The 18,066-nt window shown below is 41.2% G+C and overlaps 2 protein-coding genes across 2 annotated transcripts; both read left to right on the top strand.

Annotated features, from left to right (window-relative positions):
• Nucleotides 1–3,453: 3,453 nt before the first annotated feature.
• Nucleotides 3,454–4,128, top strand: rasd3 (RASD family member 3; the record flags this gene model as incomplete). Its single annotated transcript, XM_083981298.1, has 1 exon — nt 3,454–4,128. One exon carries the CDS (start codon nt 3,454–3,456, stop codon nt 4,126–4,128), a length of 675 nt encoding a protein of 224 aa, XP_083837424.1.
• Nucleotides 4,129–11,375: 7,247 nt separating this feature from the next.
• On the top strand, nt 11,376–16,423 carry plk1 (polo-like kinase 1; the record flags this gene model as incomplete). The annotated part of the gene is given in 11 exon segments (XM_083969571.1): nt 11,376–12,055; nt 12,479–12,647; nt 12,914–13,058; nt 13,154–13,247; nt 13,357–13,589; nt 13,591–13,605; nt 13,851–13,948; nt 14,075–14,152; nt 14,868–15,022; nt 15,133–15,315; nt 16,223–16,423. Coding segments are annotated over 11 exon segments (1,734 nt in total). The 5' UTR covers nt 11,376–11,692.
• Between the last annotated feature and the right edge of the window lie 1,643 nt (nt 16,424–18,066).

The raw sequence follows: 18,066 nt of genomic DNA, 5'->3' as shown, positions 1-18,066 counted from the left end.
CCCGACTCTTGACCTCAGATCCATCCAACATAGGGGAGACCGGGGATGGTTGTAACACTTTTTGTCTCAGCTCCCATAACTTGCAGAGGGCTCATGGTATAGGGCTCCCAAATTTTGACACAGAGTACCCTGATTTGTTCTCTCCAAATAGCAATGCCTTAAACTTCTCAATCACAGAATTCACCATTTGATGTCAAATGCAAGGAGTGCCACTGTTACAACTTACCCCACTGCCAGGTAGGTTGTAACGGTGAGATTAAAAACTAAAAACTGAGACCAAACCAAAAAACAAACAAACATGCATCTATGTAAGTTTATTGTGCATGTTCCAACACTAAAGCATCTTTCTGTGGTTCAGTATGAACAAAAAAGAACTCATCACTGATGATAAAATGAAGAACAGTGTCAGTGGTGTGGATCCTAACATTACAGTAAAGCTGTCTTAAAGAACATCTTCTGATAATACCAGTGAATGGTGAACATGAATGTAACCCTTCAGCAGGAGGTCAGAAGCAGCTCCATGTAAAACTCCAGGAAAGCTGGTTGACACTTAATAAAACAACAAAGATAAAAGGTGTTACAACCATCCCCATCCCATTGTTTGACTAGCTGTACCAACATGGTGGTTTAAAATAAACATTGATGAAATGACTAAGAAATGAATATTTCAAGAGCCTATCATCTTATACAAGTTACCTAATTCAAACTTCAACGGTATCGGTACTAGTCAAAATTTAGGCTAGGTCCAAAATATTAGTTTCTGACCTTAAAAAATACACACTTACACACAGCCATGCAAATTCACATGCAATGTCAGGGAGTGGGTGCATGGATTACTCTAATGTTATCCCTTATTGGTACAAGTGATGCTGTTACAACCATCCCCGGTCTCCCATATAGTTCAGTTCAGTTCAGTTCAGTTCAGACAACTTTATTAGAGTCAAGAACTATATAAATATGAGATGAAGCAAGATGAGATAAAAACAAAAAAGGTAAAAGCAGATAATGTAAAAGCAAAGAAAAAAAACGAGTCATTGAATAAAAGTCATTTCAAATGGGTGTGTAATCTACTGCTTTGAAGTGGATAAAATAGGACATGGAGCAAGGTTACAAAATCTTGTTGTAAGGCCTCATTGAGCCTCATTAAGCCACATTAATGATGCGTGATCTACCCACTTGTTGCCATATGGTGCACATACAAAAGTATTGAGACATCATATTGACAAAAACGTTGCAAATTTTGCCAGATCATTTGCAAACAGAGGCACTGGGGGAGTTTACCGTCAGTTTTCAGGTTTTTCTTTTGTTTAATTTTCACGTCTCTTATTTGCTCTCTTATATTAAACAGGAAACACTGACCTTCTTCAAGGGTAGAGATAAACTCATACGTGCACCCACATGTGCGCACACATTGACAAATTATCAAAGTATCTGTTTGCCCACCGATAGCCGTGCCAGGCCAGACGCTGTGAGTCAGCAAGAGACGGACAGGGTGAGTTTTGTTCTGTGACAATAATGACACACGCTTCAAGAGAAAATTGGGAGGTTGTCTAACATCCTATTAATGGCCTAATCTGTAAATCTCACTGTTGTATTGTACAGTAATCCTGCTCTTGCTTCACACCTGTTGTGCTGGTTATGAGTCTGTTTGGCTTTACCACACCACTAATTCTAGTTAAATGGGTGTGGTGCACTCAGCAGTAGGCTAATCTGTCAAAATCATCAACTCATAAATGATCATAAATAGCCTATCAGAACAAATCCAAAACCCAAACAACAATTTCTGCATTTTTAACTGTGTACATGCTCATATAGCCGTTACAACATGTGTGTTTGTCAAAGAGTGGGTCCTTGTGGGGTGAATTAAAGAGAAACCTTCCGTGAGTCATGCCTGGTGTAAACAGGAGTCAGGACTGCACGTGTCCGTAGCCTATACCTTTGTTGTGTGCACATGAGTGGCCCTGGCTTTATGACTCTCAGACATCAGGCTCCAAGTTCCCAGGAACCCAATAACAAAACCACGTGGAGATAATGGAGCAAAACCAACGAGGGAAATGGACCAAAAAAAACCCTGCATTTTATAACTTTTATCTATAAAATGCAAGTCACAGACATCTAGTGTATACAAAGATACAATTTACCAATGGTCCTTTCATACAATTAAGGTGTTCCTGTGGATATGACAGGACAAAATAACAGAAAATACATAGGTCCAATAAATAAATACATAAATCAACAGAATAAAACAAATTATCTATCTATCTATCTATCTATCTATCTATCTATCTATCTATCTATCTATCTATCTATCTATCTATCTATCTATCTATCTATCTATCTATCTATCTATCTATCTATCTATCTATGTACACACATACTGTAATAAACAATAAATAATTAAAAAACTACAAATAAAAGGTGCCGGGAGTGGTGCATTTTAGATCAGCTTAGTTTGATGATGGTGATGCACATTGGCTGAAAATTATTGAATGCAAGACAATTATTGTTCATATTATATGAATATATGCACATATTGGACTTTTTTTTTTTTTTACAGTAATTCATTATACATTACTGTAACATGAAGGTCATGTCTCTTAGTTCAGCTTTTAATTTGGAATAAATGTCCAATCACATCAGGAGGACATTACAGTAAGTCAGTGTGGAAAATGGTGATGTTTATGTGCCACTCCCTCTGATTATGACTATATGACTGTTTACATACCGGTAAAAAAGACATTACATTCGTTTATGTTTCCATGCAACCAAATGTCAGTGAGGTGTGGAGTTCCCAGCCTGGTATGCAAGAGAGAGAGAGAGAGAGAGAACTGGCAGTAGAATATGTCACTGCATGTCACACATCAAGAAATGTTTCAATGTAAGACTGTTTATTTCATTTATTTCTGATGTTTACTGTTATACTATCAATATTCTCATGATCACTTATTGTTTATTATTTTACACACACACACACACACACACACACACACACACACACACACACACACACACACACACACACACACACACACACACACACACACACACACACACACACACACACACACACACTTTTCTATTTATTTATTTATATTTATTTTCTCTTTATGCTTTGGCAACATAGTCTTTGTGACAGTCATGCCAATAAAGCTGAATTGAATAGAATAGACAGAGAGAGAGAGAGAGAGAGAGAGAGAGAGAGAGAGAGAGAGAGAGAAAGAGAGAGAAAGAGAGAGAGAGAGAGAGAGAGAGAGAGAGAGAGAGAGAGAGAGAGAGAGAGAGAGATCTTATTGGTGGAGAGCAGCCGTCACCAGCCTATAAAAGCCTGCAGAGGAGCGCACAGTGCAGGAGTCAGTTCCCCGCAGGTGATCTCGTATTCTCCCCAGAGACAGGTGTATTTGCCCCGGGGGGGTATATAGAGGCAACACCACCAGCAGCAGCAGCAGCAGCAGCATGTCTCCATCCGGACGTCCCGACGCGGTGAGGCTGGTCTTCCTCGGGGCGGCGGGGGTCGGGAAGAGCGCGCTCATCCGCCGTTTCCTCCACGACCGCTTCGAGCACAAGCACACGCGCACAGTGGAGGATCTTCACGTGCTGGAGTACCCCACCGCCACCGGTACCGGTACCGGTACCGGGAAGAAGATGCACCTGGAGATCCTGGACACCAGCGGCAGCTACTCCTTCCCGGCCATGCGCGAGATGTGCATCCGCCACAGCGACGCCTTCGCCCTGGTGTACGCGGTGGACGACGCGCGCTCCTTCGAGGAGGTGCGGCGGCTGCGCGAGGAGATCCTGGAGCTGCGGGGCGGCGGCAAGCGCGCGCCCATCACCGTGGTGGGCAGCAAGGCGGACCTCACCGAGGCCGAGGGGCGCGTGCTGCTGGCCAGCGACGTCATGCCCACGGTGGAAGGCGAGTGGGACACCGACTTCGTGGAGGCGTCCGCGCGCACAGGTGGGAACACGATCGGAGTTTTCCGCGCGCTGCTTCAACAGGTGGAGGTGCCGCACGCGCTGAGCCCCGCGCTGAGCAGGCGCAGAGACACGGAGCCCAGCCCGGTGGGGGTGGTGGTGGGGGGGAAGAAGAAGAGACCACCGCTGAAGAAGCACAACAGCTGCATCCTGTCATAGGAAGAAACATCTGTCTGCAGCAGCTGGACTCTGCAGCTGGACTGCACGTGCCCAGCTGTTGCTGTGCTGCACCTGGTTTGTGCACAGGTGGACATGACACCTATAGAACTTCAGATAAGACATTTTACTGTCTTGAGTCTGGACAGTAATGGGAGTCATCAGTGTAAAGAGTTCCCTGCTTACACTGCCATGCACTTTATACATGTTTTCTGTTTTTAATACCAATAAAATATCTTTTGTGAATTTGTCTTCTGTTTCATATGTTTCCACTTCACTACACCTGCCCGTGCACTTTAACAGAGTTTACTTTGTGCAACAGCAGGGTTGAGTTTTGCCTTCACATTTTTACCAATGAAAAAATTGTGTTATCAGCAAAATGTGTTTTAAATATTGAGTAACAACAATATTATATTCTAACATGTACAGCATTTTGTAGCAGTCCAAGTAAAGCTATTGCTGTTCCTACATTGGCTTACGTGGTAGGCTATACAGCTACAACTTGTAACTACAGTATATCTGTGAAATATGTCATGGGAAAGTTACACTGAAGTGTAGCAGAGTAAAATTATGAGATATAACATTACAAATACTCAGGCTACCACAAAACCCAACCAACAGTAACTGAGCTGCCTTCTTTCATGTCAGCAGATTTACTGATAAGGCTGTTGATGAACAATGTCCCTTAAACACTCACGTCTGCCCAGTGTTGGTCTAATCCCCCTGACCAACGCTGGTCATTTATACTTTTTATATTTTTACAAAGACCATACAGCATTCATGAAATATAGCCTATAGTTTTTTCTGATCTTAAGAGTTGTTTTTGATGTGAATGCCGAGTCATTCTCACTCTATTCTCAAAACATCCTACGTCACACCAAGATTAAATTTGCATTTTGGACGTATCACCCAACTAGGTCAGTGAATAAATAAAGGCAGTCTACTTCATCATCAGTGTTAGCTCCCATTGTTATCTACAACAGATGCACGGAGTGAATATTTAGATCAGTCAGTGCTTCATAAAAATAGCTCCTCTCTACACTGTAAAAAATGGCTGTGAAATCTACAGTTATTTACTGCAGTAAACACAGTAACATTACTGTGTATGATTTTTACAGTAGAATGCTGTACATTTTACAATAAAACCTTGTCCACGTGACAAAATCACAGTACTTTAAGTATTACTGTGAAAATCACAGTAGACAATGGTTACTGTAAAGAAAATCACAATAATACTGTAAATAGTAAAGTAAACTACTGTATTTTTCATTTAGATAAAAAAAAGTGTCTCATAATAAAAAACAATGCTTATCTCTTTTTTTATTATTATCATCATAAGTTTGACCCTTTATATCATAGGCTATTTATGTCTTCTTATCTCATAATTGTGACTTTGAACTCATAATAACTTATGGGACTTTTATTTTCTATCAGTTTTTCTTCTTCCCCTTCACTTTCAATTCATCCAATGAGAATCAAGAGAGTTCAACGGTCGTGCTTCAAATGGGCCAATCACGTCATTGCGAAAAAAAAAAAAAAAAAAACCCCGCGAACACAGCACCTGCAGTTCTGATTCCGACCGTTATTGACAGGAAAGCTCCTTGACTTATCAGAAGCACTTAGGTTCGTTAGCCTACACAAAGCTGTGTTTTGTGCTGGTGTTGATTTTTGTTGCATTTGTGTGCGTTTGCGTCGTCTGTGTTACTTTTTGCCTGAGCGGAATTCAGTGGAAACGTCTCCGAGACAGCTTTTACCAGGATGTCTACACAGCCATTACAGGTAGCTAACGTTAGCTTAATATAGTGATAGACTAGCTGACCAGACGGTCCTTTTTTAGCATTAGCCGAGACAGAGACCTGTTGAAAGCTTGCTCCTGGAGAGTAATGTCGTTTTTATTTTTTATTTTTTTTATTGTTTGGCTGCACCGGAGAAGAGTTTTTTTTTTTTTTTCCCCACCCATGGCCTCTGCCGGACTTTCCGTCCTGGAATCGCGGGTCCGCACATCGGAACATCCAGACAATCGGTAAGTAGGATACCATCATTAGCAGCAAAAAAAAGAGAAAAAAGTTTTACACTCCTTGTCAGGCTGTGATGATGAACCACAGGTATCCAGCTAAGTATTAACCAGTATAATACATCCATGGTATTAACCAGTTAGCTTGCCATCAAAATGAATTACTCATGCAAGCACTGTAATTTCACCACAACTTAGCCTAACTGCTGCTGCAGCTGACTGAGAGGAACACTCCACGTCGACCTCGTTGTCGTTAACGAGCCGAGCCAGAGGCTCAGCCAGCTGCTGCAGCATGACTGTTAGCTGTTAGCCTAGCTGTTAGCTGTTAGCACGTCGTCCCCTGCAGCATCAGAGCTCCGGATTTAACGTTATGTGAGCCCAGATGCTTTTATCAGATGTGAAAATGGTCCATTGTTTCATTTTTCAGCATGTAAGGTTCGTGTTCACACGTGTGTTTTCACTCTAGTCCAAAACAGTAGATCAGTGTGACGTTTCCATGTTTAATAGGCTACGTGTTCTCCAGATTGTAAAAAATCTCTGAGGAAAAAAAAAATCTCTGAGAAATTATGCTTGTGTTTTTTTGTTTGTTTTTAGTGCAGCTGTTGATATTATTATCATTATTTTTTTTGTGGTTGGTTGAACAGCATTTCAAGAGTGCCTTTCTGTAAGACTCTGCTATAGCTGGTGTTTAACATGACTGTCTTATAATAACACATGATTATGATAATATTTTCAAATTCTGCTGATCCATTAATGAATCTGTTACGTATAGGTCCCTGACATCAGTCAATGGTTATGGTCAGGCCCCGTCACGAAAACAAAAAATAAAAAGCATGCAGTGCCACCGGGCTTAGCAAGTTTTCTGGGGGAATCTATTATTAAAAAAAAAAAAGATTTTTGTTTTCTCTGTAAACAGTTATGATTTGCTACCCGGTTACTTGTTAATATGTACAGTACATATTGTCCCACCCTTAACTCCTATACTCTTTTTCATAGGTTTTTAGTCAGGATCGATCCTGACTCCACCAAGTAAGCAGCAGATGAGCCGGAAGACTGGGAGAGTGGTGAAATGGAAGACTTCAACCCCCATGTAACCTCCTTCTTCAAGGCCTGAGTTCGATTGGCAAACTGACTAGATACAGGTGAGGTTCTATCTTTGCATTGAAAGTTCAAGATGGTTCATTTAATCATGTTATCTCAAACATTTTATTAAATAATGTGTGTTAAGCAACTGCTGTGTCAGTGATTGAATGGTGATTGAGACTATAATGGTTCACTGTTGAAGGCTCTTGAGTCGACCTCAGCAGGAAAAATCAAACATGCTGTAATTCATGGTCAATTAAAAACATGTTAAAAACACAGTTAATTCAACATCTCTTTAAGCATTTTAACACATTGTTAAACTCAATTGCATCGTGAATCAAAATGTGGGCTATCTTTAACTGAATGCAGCACTGTCATCTTTTGATATTAGACACACTTTCTATCAGGAATAAGTATCTTGACACAACATCACCATCTTAGACCCTCATCACATACATGGTGCATTACAAAGTAATTGTAAATCAATTTAATTGTTAATGTGTTTTCTTCTTTAATTTCAGGGCTCCAACCCGGATCTGGGTCTCCAAGTTCAGGGCAGGCAAGAGGCCATAGACCTTTAATAGAGGAATGAGAGGATTTCTCTTCTCAAAGAAGTTTATTTTGTGTCCAGATGCATTGTTCATGCAAATCTTAAGTATTTTACATGATATTGCCATTGTGTTTTTAAAAAATGTATAAATGTGAAGCTTGTCTGTTAATAGTTTGAGCTTTTGGGCTGTTTCCACTCCACTGTCCCTGTAACAAGCTACAAGTCGTTTATCGAACATCACAATTGGCCCGAAGCTGTTTTAATGAAGGTAAAAATGAAATATAAGGTAAATAGCCTGCATAGTTCTTCTCCTCTATGTCATCTGATCAGAGCAGCGTCCCCTGGTATCTGAAGTGGTAATTTGTTTTGGTACATAGTGGTACTTGGTCTGAAAAGTTTGGTAACCTGTGCTTTATCATGTTCCTCTTCACCAAATGTCTTAAATAAATAATTGTGGAAACCATTTTCTTGTTTTCTGTAGTTAATTGAAATATTTTAGAATATGGGTCATTATATTAGTGATACAGTATTTAATTTGTACAGTGATGAACTGTTACCTTCTGTTACTGTATTTCCATATACAATACCATAGAAAATAACAGTGCTTAACTGTTTTTATTTGTACAGTAAATAAACCAGCACTGTAAAAACAACTGAAATCACAGTAGTTAATTGGTATTAACTTTACAGTTAAACACCCAATACTGTAAATACAACTAAAATCACAGTAGTTAATTGGTATTTACTTTACAGTTAAACAACCAATACTGTAAATACAACTGAAATCACAGTGTTTAATTGTTTTTTAATTTACAGTAAATAAATTAATACTGTAAATGGAAGTACAGTATGTCTACTGTAAAACATATTTACAGTAACTTGTTGGATACTTGTTGCCAGTAAGTTACTGTAAATTTTAAGGTTATTTTGTTACAGTGTACATAGAGCCATGCACGTCGTGCTGTTTTGGACACACACAAACACACGCGCACACTGTCAAGTGGAACAAAGAGGATAAACAAACCCGTGGATCTCACAGTCTCTTCATTCATCTGTCCTCTCTTCATCCACTTGTTCTCCTCTTATCTTCCTCTGCTAATCCCAATGTCAGTTCTGGAAACAGATAACACTCGTTGGCACAAAAAAAATCAATAAGTAAGAGGGAGACTGCTTCCGAGGACACACAATGCCTATAAGAGAAGATGAAAGAGAATACGGAAATAGATTTTTTTGTGCTTTATGATTGCACATTAAAAATATCCTGCTGTCCGAGTGTCCCTCACCAAATGGAGCGAGCTAAATGAAGAAAGGGATTTTGGTACTTTAAACTGCAGAAAAGAAGAATTACATCTGTTCAAATTCAAAGTTTACAATGAGGATCAGATTTATTGCATGGTTGTCAATAATTTTAATTAGGCCAGTGGTGTAGTCTGTGTGATACTCAGGTATCAAAGTCTAAGTCAAAAGTACTTTATTTTTCCGTTCTGTTGCAGAAGAACATCATCAGTGCAGGAGCAGATACCCAACACAATGATACCACACGTAAGCACAAGTCACAACAATGGTTTCAAAGAGATAAAATCGGTTAAAAACAGGCGAATTGAAAATATACTCAGTATACCCACTGAAAATGCATTAATATTTTGGTCTACCAGCAGAACTGAAATCAGACCCAACTCTAAGCATTTTAAAATCCAGGTTAAAAACATTTATGTTTTCATGTGAGCTCTTTAAAAGATCTTTAAATCCTAATCTTGGATTTGCACTGTAAATCCTCTTAATTGTTTTTAATACAAATCAATATTTCATGCTGAAAATTCATATTTATGCTCTATTTTGGTCTAGTTTTTATGTTTTGTTTTTATGTAAAGCACATTGAGTTGCCTTGCCTTGCCTTGCCTACAACAAAACTATTCTATTCTATTCTAGTCTAGTCTCGTCTATAACTAGTCTTTATGTGTTACAGGTATGAACAGTGGACCCAACATAAAAGCAGTATACCCACTGAAACAAATTAGACTACACCACTGAGTTAGGCCTATATAAAACAATGAAGCCTGGCAACTGTAATTCACCAACAAACTGTTCAGGCCATGCAAACCAATAAGTTTTTGCTACTTCATTGATAATACCCCTGAGTACCAACATAAACTAATGGGTCTCTTTAACATGTGGCCTTGGTCGGTCACTGACCCCCATTTGTCCAACGCATTTATATCACTGAAGATAAGAGAACGGTGATCAGTTAAATCAACAGCTGCCAAAAACAAAATCATGATGATAATGACATAGACAGGCAGTGCTGCAGTATGCACAGGCAAACGTCCTGGCACTGAAAGATGTGAAGCTGTTTAGATCCCATTGCACATCACATAGCCTTACTGCTCAATTGTGGGCAAGGCAAAAAAGCAAGCCTACAGAAACTTCAAGTGGCATATAATGATGCGATGCGCATACAAAGACCTAGATGGTGCAGTGAAAAGTGAAATGTTTGTGGCTGCAGAGTCAATACATTTCAGGCAGTGCTACGGAGCTTGTCTACAAATCCATGTGTAGACTAGATGAGTCAGAGAACAGCGTCATCCTGGCTCTAACCAATCAAGCCTCAGGGAGGAGCACTGGCATAAAAGTCTGTATTATTTGTAAATTGTATAGTGTTATTTAATAATTTGTGTCTCTTTGTTTTGTATTGTACTTTTTCTCTTCTTAATGGACCACAAGTCTGCAATAAAGATATGATGCATTGCTAATGATGATGATTAGGTCACCCAAGTACATATCTGTTGTAGAAGTCTATGGATATAGCCTATGCACAGGCTGCAAAGTGAAATCTTAGTTGGACTCGCAGTTTCCACCCCTGACAGCCTAAAGTTGGTGTGCAATTTAATAGTTTTATCATACTTATTACTTATTTATCACCCTGTAACATATTTCCTTCTTCTGCCACATTTCCTCTGACTGTATACAAAATGGTGGAAGTATCAACAGTGTTGTTTAGATTTTAACTACATAATTTTTTATGAATATATTGGCATTTATATAGGCTATTGCCACCTAACTATCCACCACTGATAACTAACTGTGGGCTAAAAGCTCAAAGGTCACACTGCTCTTCAGGAAGATACTTATTTTCACTTTCTACCTTTTTTTTTTCTATCAGTAACATTATAACGCGGATATTTTACTAATCGTTAGGCCGAGGATTTAACTCAGTGCTGTAACGACTTTACTGTAATAAAGAATGTAAATCATTTCCTCCTCAAACAGTAAATGATGAGTACAAAAAAAAATCGCCAACGTCAACATAAACTTCCTTTTTAAACAACTGTTTGATTAAATCCCACTGTGGCAGCACTACATTTCCCGTCAGCCCTGTGTTTCCGGAACCCCGTGAGCAACAACCGGCAGCCTTTCAGCCAATCACAGCGCGGAATGTGACTTTCCCGGTCTGCGATTGGCTCTTTTTGCAACCCAACTTCCCACGATGCTTTGCGGTGCCGCCTTGGAATTCAAATCGAGCGGACCAATCAGAGAGCGCCGTAACGACCGAGGCAGCATTTTAAACTTTGTAGCCGAGACTGTTGTCAAAAGCCAGGACGAGGGTAACGCTGCAACCACCGAGGGACGAGTCCGGCGTTTGATTTTTACCTCTGCCTCAGGTTTTAATTTTAATATTTAGCTTCTTATGTACTGTTTTTCAACTGTTTAATCAAATGTTTAAATAACGTTCGTGTTCAAAGGCTGTTAACGTTAGTTTAGATTTGAATTCAGACGTGTATGGGAGCGAGTTAAGTTAGCTTCCAGGAGTTTGAACAAACAAACGTCGGTTGAACGACTCATCGATACTTCGAAAGCTGAACAGTTTCGGACGCTTATTTTTTTTAACAAAACAAAAACGTCGAAAAGCACTTTAACCGAAAATGAGTGCAGGTGTTCCGAAGCCGGCGAATCCGTCGGCCCACGTCGACCCGAAATCGGCTCCTCTTAAAGAAATCCCAGATGTGCTGGTGGACCCCCGCACCATGAGGAGGTACACGAGGGGTCGGTTCCTCGGAAAAGGTGGTTTCGCCAAATGCTACGAAATAACAGACGTGGAGACGAAGCAGGTTTTTGCGGGGAAAATCGTGCCCAAGTCCCTGATCCTGAAGCAGCACCAGAGGGAGAAGATGACCTCGGAGATCGCCATTCACAAGAGCCTGAACCACGACAACATCGTGGGCTTCCACGGCTTCTTCGAAGACGACGACTTCGTGTTTGTGGTCCTGGAAATCTGCAGGAGAAGGGTGAGTTAAGTTAGTGAGTGTGCACCGGGAGCAGAGAGCTGTTTGTCCGGTGGGCCGACGGTTATCATGGCGGTGCGTTCACTTGTCCTCCCACCGCCAGTGGCATTAGTTTAAAAATAAAGACAAAGACAAGGAAACACTGACCACTGAGCCACCTTGAGAAAAATATATATGCCCCAAAACCAGAAATGAATAGTTTTAATCATTAATTGTGAATATAAATATCTGCCAGTGCCTTTGCATTCATTATCCAATCAAACTAACATTTGGAGTTTAAAATCAAAACTACTCTATAATGCATCCCTCTGTACTACTGCTGCGGTGTTCCCTGTGTGAGAGCTACAGAGTCATTTGGCCTTAAGGTTTTGTGTTGTTTTCATTGCCTGCTCATCTAAATCCAACCATTGTCTTTGCTGTTTCCAGTCCCTGTTGGAGCTGCACAAGCGCCGTAAGGCTGTGACTGAGCCTGAGGCTCGCTACTACATGACAAAGCTGCTCGATGGCGTCCACTACCTGCACAACAACAGAGTCATCCACAGAGACCTGAAGCTCGGCAACATCTTCCTCAACGATGACATGGATGTCAAGATTGGTAATTTTCACTGTCATCTTCATCTTTCACAATAATGGATGTAACATAAAGGACGGGACACACCCCAGCCCACACGTCATACCTTTGTCACACTTCCTGGATGACTGGTTTGCACTGATTGGAGAGATTTCCCACGAGAAACAAACACAACAAATAAACCTTCCAAATAGAGGGGGCACAGTAACCCGACCCTGAACTCAACACAAATACCTATTTACTCTGCTGCCTTTATTTCAACACGTCTCTCTCTCTTCCCTCCTCTTTAGGTGACTTCGGCCTGGCCACTAAGATCGAGTTTGACGGTGAGAGGAAGAAGACCTTGTGTGGGACTCCAAACTACATCGCACCAGAAGTGCTTTGCAAGAAAGGCCACAGCTATGAAGTGGACGTCTGGTCACTCGGGTGTATATTGTAAGTTTTGAAATACACACACTTGGGCACAGCACTTTTCCACATGACTCAGCCCAGTCAGTTCGACCTCCTCCTAAACACCGCTGCTCTCCCAGGTACACGTTGCTGGTGGGCAAGCCCCCGTTCGAGACCTCCTGCCTGAAGGAGACCTACAACCGCATCAAGAAAAACAACTACACCATCCCCTGGGTAAGCTCAATGAACAAATACACAGTTCCCTTGGAGTATAATGTGTATATTTTTAGTTTATTCACCCCCGACACCACATCTCATAACCTCAATTTGCAACTCTCCACAGCACATCAACCCCGCAGCGTCTTCCCTCATCAAGCGAATGCTCCACGCCGATCCCGCCATGAGGCCCACCATCGCCGATCTGCAAGCTGACGAGTTCTTCACGACCGGCTACTGCCCCTCGCGTCTGCCCACCACCTGCCTCACCGTGCCCCCGCGCTTCTCCATCGCCCCCTCCACCGCCGCGGAGCTCAGCCAGAGACGCCCCCTGACCGCCATTAACAACAAGGGTAACGATCCCGACAAATAACCAGTAGTTTATACATTAAAGTATGAAAAGATGATTAGTATCAATGTTTTATGTTTCTGACTTGGTTGTTTTTCCTCTTTCCAGCTGGAACAGAGAAGGTGGACGCTAAGGATGAACCTGGGCAAAGGTGAGAGATTGTTTGTTGTTGAAGTGCTCCCTCTGATTCGGTTGAACTTCAATAAAAAAACAAATGAATGACGATTTGTGAAGCTAACGCCGCTATATTATTGTTTTCCATCCGTGTTCAGGGAGCCCGAGCCAGCAGAAACACACCTGAAAGACATGCTGCAGCAGCTCAACAGCATCATCGCTGCCAAGCCCTCGGAGAAGGCGGTCGTACGCCAAGGTGGGTGTAGCTTTTTTGTTTTTTCCTTAGTTTCAGTGTTGTACATTTTAGTGGTTTGTTTGTGTGAATCTTTTTGCCTGTGTCAACACCACATATGAACGATTTGTTCTTTTTGTGTGTTTGCAGAGGAGGCAGAGGATCCCGCTTGTATCCCCATCTTCTGGATCAGCAAATGGGTCGACTACTCCGACAAATACGGACTCGGTAAGAATTCGTCTGACAGAGGCTCATACTTTTCATAAAAGTCGGATTGAACAAGAACATTTTTAAAGTCATTCTGATTCTCATAAACATCAACAGACACTAATCTGGTGCAGGTGTCCATGGGTCACATAAGGTTCAGCTCATTTGCAAACATCTGGTCCCAGAGGATCCACGATTTCTCAACATAAGCAGCAGTCATAGATGTTAGAGAAATCTTTTAAATCTAAAAGCAGATTTCTGCACATGGAAACCTAACAAAATAATTTCTTTTGGGAATCAATAAAATAATAAAAGTATAGAACGAGCAAGTTTCTCTAGTTATGAGGCTAAAACACCGATGCAGTTAAATCATTTGTCCACCAGGGAGCAATGAGAAACATTTTCAGCAGCAAAATGTCACTGTTTATCTCAAGTTAACAAATATTGAATAGGAAACAGATTTGAATGACTCTGAACAAAATAACATTTATTTGCTAATGTAGAAACTCTGCCCTTTGAAACCCCCAAATCTCTTTCCAAACTTATTTTGGGCATTAGGCCGCTGTAACACCAGGCCATAAAATTAAACTCTCATGTCGAGGTATTCACCAGCTTCTCTGTCATGACTTATTGTTACACAATTGGTGTTGTTGGGCGCATGAGACACTCTGCTGTTGCATGTTTCATACGTTGTTGTTTTTTTTCTCTAAAGACAATTTCTCTGGTTGTGTTTCAGGCTACCAGCTGTGTGACAACAGCGTGGGCGTGCTGTTCAACGACTACACCCGTCTGATCATGTACGCCGACGGAGACAGTCTGCAGTACATCGACAAGGCGGCGGCTGAATCCTACCTCAGCGTGCGCACTTACCCCCCGACCCTCAACAAGAAGGTCGGTGTTCTTATTTCTCAAAATACGATTTCTCTACATCGTCAGTTTTGTTTCTTTTTTTTTAATAATCATAGTCCTGATTGTAATGTGCTTGTTGCGTTTCCTCGTAGATAACGCTACTGAAGTATTTCCGCAACTACATGAGCGAGCACCTGTTGAAGGCCGGCGCCAACATTGCGCGGCGGGAAGGAGACGAGCTGGCCCGGCTGCCGTACCTCTCCCTCTGGTTCAGAACGAAGAGCGCCATCGTCCTGCACCTCACCAACGGCACCGTGCAGATCAACTTCTTCCAGGTGAGACACGAACTTCACCTTTTTCTCTCTCTTCTCTCTTCTCTCAACAGCTTTACTTAAAAGGAGTTGACATAGATACAAATAGTACACAGGAAACAGTATACAAGGAAAATACAGAGAGCATGTGATGTTCATTATACATATTACAAAAATCTATGGTTTTAATCAAGGGGGCAGTTGTGGGTCTGAGAAGTGAAGCTCACTTCCGCGTTCAAAAAACTGCAATCCCCCCGGCTTCCTCTGGGGGCTGGTGTCAGAAGGGAGCATTCCCCGTAGACCCCCATGTTAAAATCGCCAATTTTACATCCTCAATAAACATGTTAAAAGCCTGGTGTCGGAACGTTTTTTGTTCTCGGCCGGCCAATCCAACATGGCGCTGTTCAGGCCGCCATATTTGAGTCACAAAAACGACTCCCCAAAACCAATGGGTGACGTCACGGACGCTACGTCCATTCTTTTTACAGTCTATGGTTTTAATAGCCTTTCCATTTCCTCATTTGGTCATTAGCTTAAAGTAAAGTTCCATCTCTTTTTGAAAAACATCAAAGCAAGGGGTTTTCTTAGAAAAATTACTTTCATGAATATGGATTTTGCTAGAAATAAAAACAGGTTTATTAAAAAATAACATTTTCCTTCTTTCGTAGGCTAATAATGGAACTTTTCCCAAAGTGAAATAAAATCTATGGTGAAGAGAGTCAATGATAAATTTGCTAAGGTGACAGGTCTGCCCATAGTTTTTTCATGTGAGAGCAAAGCCAGAACAAATGAACAACTATTTCTGGATGTAAGTTACAGAAAGAGCAAGGAACTTCACCTCCTCCTCTTCCACATCAGTATCTCTTTAGTTTTCTCTCTCTTTTTTTTTTTCCCAAATGCACCAAATCCAAATCCTGCTCCTCCTCTGCAGGACCACACCAAGCTGATCCTGTGTCCGCTGATGGGAGCGGTGACCTACATCGACGAGAAGCGAGACTTCCGCACCTACAAGCTGTCTCTGCTGGAGGAGTTTGGCTGCTGTAAGGAGCTGGCCAGCCGCATCCGCTACGCCAAGCTCATGGTGGAGAAACTGCTGGACAGCAAACCCAACCCCACCGCCGCCGCACACTAGACGCCGCACTGTCTTCTCCCACTGTCTGTCTTTAATCACCGACCACTTCTCCCCCGTCTGTCCGCCGCTCGGAGGACAGAACAATGACTTCTCTATTGAGTTGCAATTTAATGATTTTTTTAAAAAAATGTCGTGTTTGAGGCTTTGACATGTACCATGAGAATTTTACTCGTTATTTTTTTTTCTTCTCTCTCCTCTCTGTTGTTAATAAAACTCTCACTCCAACTCTTATCTTAACTTTCTTTTGGTGAAGCTGAAGCCGACTCTTCACAGACGCGTTCCTGCTGACAGAATCTAAGATGGCCGCCTCGCTGACAGCACAGCGCACGATTTGACCATGTTCACGCGAGTCTGTGAGGAGACGAATGTTCTGTGTTCAAACTCATGTTCAAGTTCTTACCAAGTCCTCCCCCCCTCCTGTTAATGTTTTTGTTTTGCATCTGTTCATGTTTCTGTTTCGGGCTTTAACACCTGAAGCCGAGCGGACAGACGTGACGCGGGGGACTCGGGACTCGGACCTGCTGTCTGGATGCAAAAAAAAAAAAAAAAAAGCTTCTCTGGTGTCTCTGCTGTTGTCTGTTTTTATCTGTGTTGTATGTAGAGAAATGGACCATGTCAATAGGTCTTCATCATGTACATTTCTTCCTGTAGTTTGCCACCTTTTTATATAAAAAAGTTTATTTTAGAAGTCTCTTTCAACAAGATGTACAGACTTGTACAGACTGCTGAACATATGTGTTGTAAAGATGGTTTTAATTTTACTCAAGTTTAAATAAAGATTCTCTTGAACGGACAAACTACAGTGGTTTTATTGTTTCGGTCACATTCACATGGGTCGATTCTCTTAAAATTGTCCAGAAACTATTTGTTCAAATATAAATTTTAAACAAAACTCTGGTTAGGTAGTATTAGGGATTCAAGCTTTATTATCTTTATTTGTTCCTTTCATGAAAGCGTAGAGTACAATACAATATGATGTTACACAAATGCATCAATACATTCGAATCAACACTTTTCATGCTTGGAAAGGTGCAGAAGAATATAATTCTTTATGTGTGCCTGTATCTTAAACTCAATATTAGATGGTCTATCACTTCCACTCACCTACACCCTTGATTACACCAACAAAAAAACACAGCAGCCCATATAAATATATATCTAACCTCAAATATTAAGCTAGTATTATAGTTATTACTAAAAAAAAGAATCCGAGGCCCTTGGAAAAGCTTATTTACAATACAAATAGTAGTACGCCCCTATCACAGTGTCCCAGTCAGTCATGCTATGAGCAAATTCAGGTATCTGGCATTTTACTTTGATAAAGATAAATAATGCAATTTAGGTTTTAAGCAAACTTTTCATGTTTCATTTTCAAACCTTTGACAATACATAATCAATCCATGGTGTTTTAGTGGGATATAGTAAAACCAGAGACGTGGTAAAACCAAGGTACCGGTAACCAAACTCCTGATCTTTTAGCGCCTCTTGGTGGACACAATGGCCAACTACAGCTTCAATGACAGCAGGGAAAAGTTAAAAAACATGATAATCTGTGTGTGTGTGTGTGTTTGTGTTGGACTTTGACAGTAGAGAAGGTTATAAACACCACAAACATCCTGGATCGTCTGCAAATGTTGTATTGG

This window comes from Trachurus trachurus (assembly GCF_905171665.1).
Source record: "Trachurus trachurus genome assembly, chromosome: 1".
Taxonomy (NCBI): Eukaryota; Metazoa; Chordata; class Actinopteri; order Carangiformes; family Carangidae; genus Trachurus; species Trachurus trachurus.
Note: the sequence above shows the minus strand (reverse complement) of the source record. Positions and strands in the feature narration are given on the sequence as shown.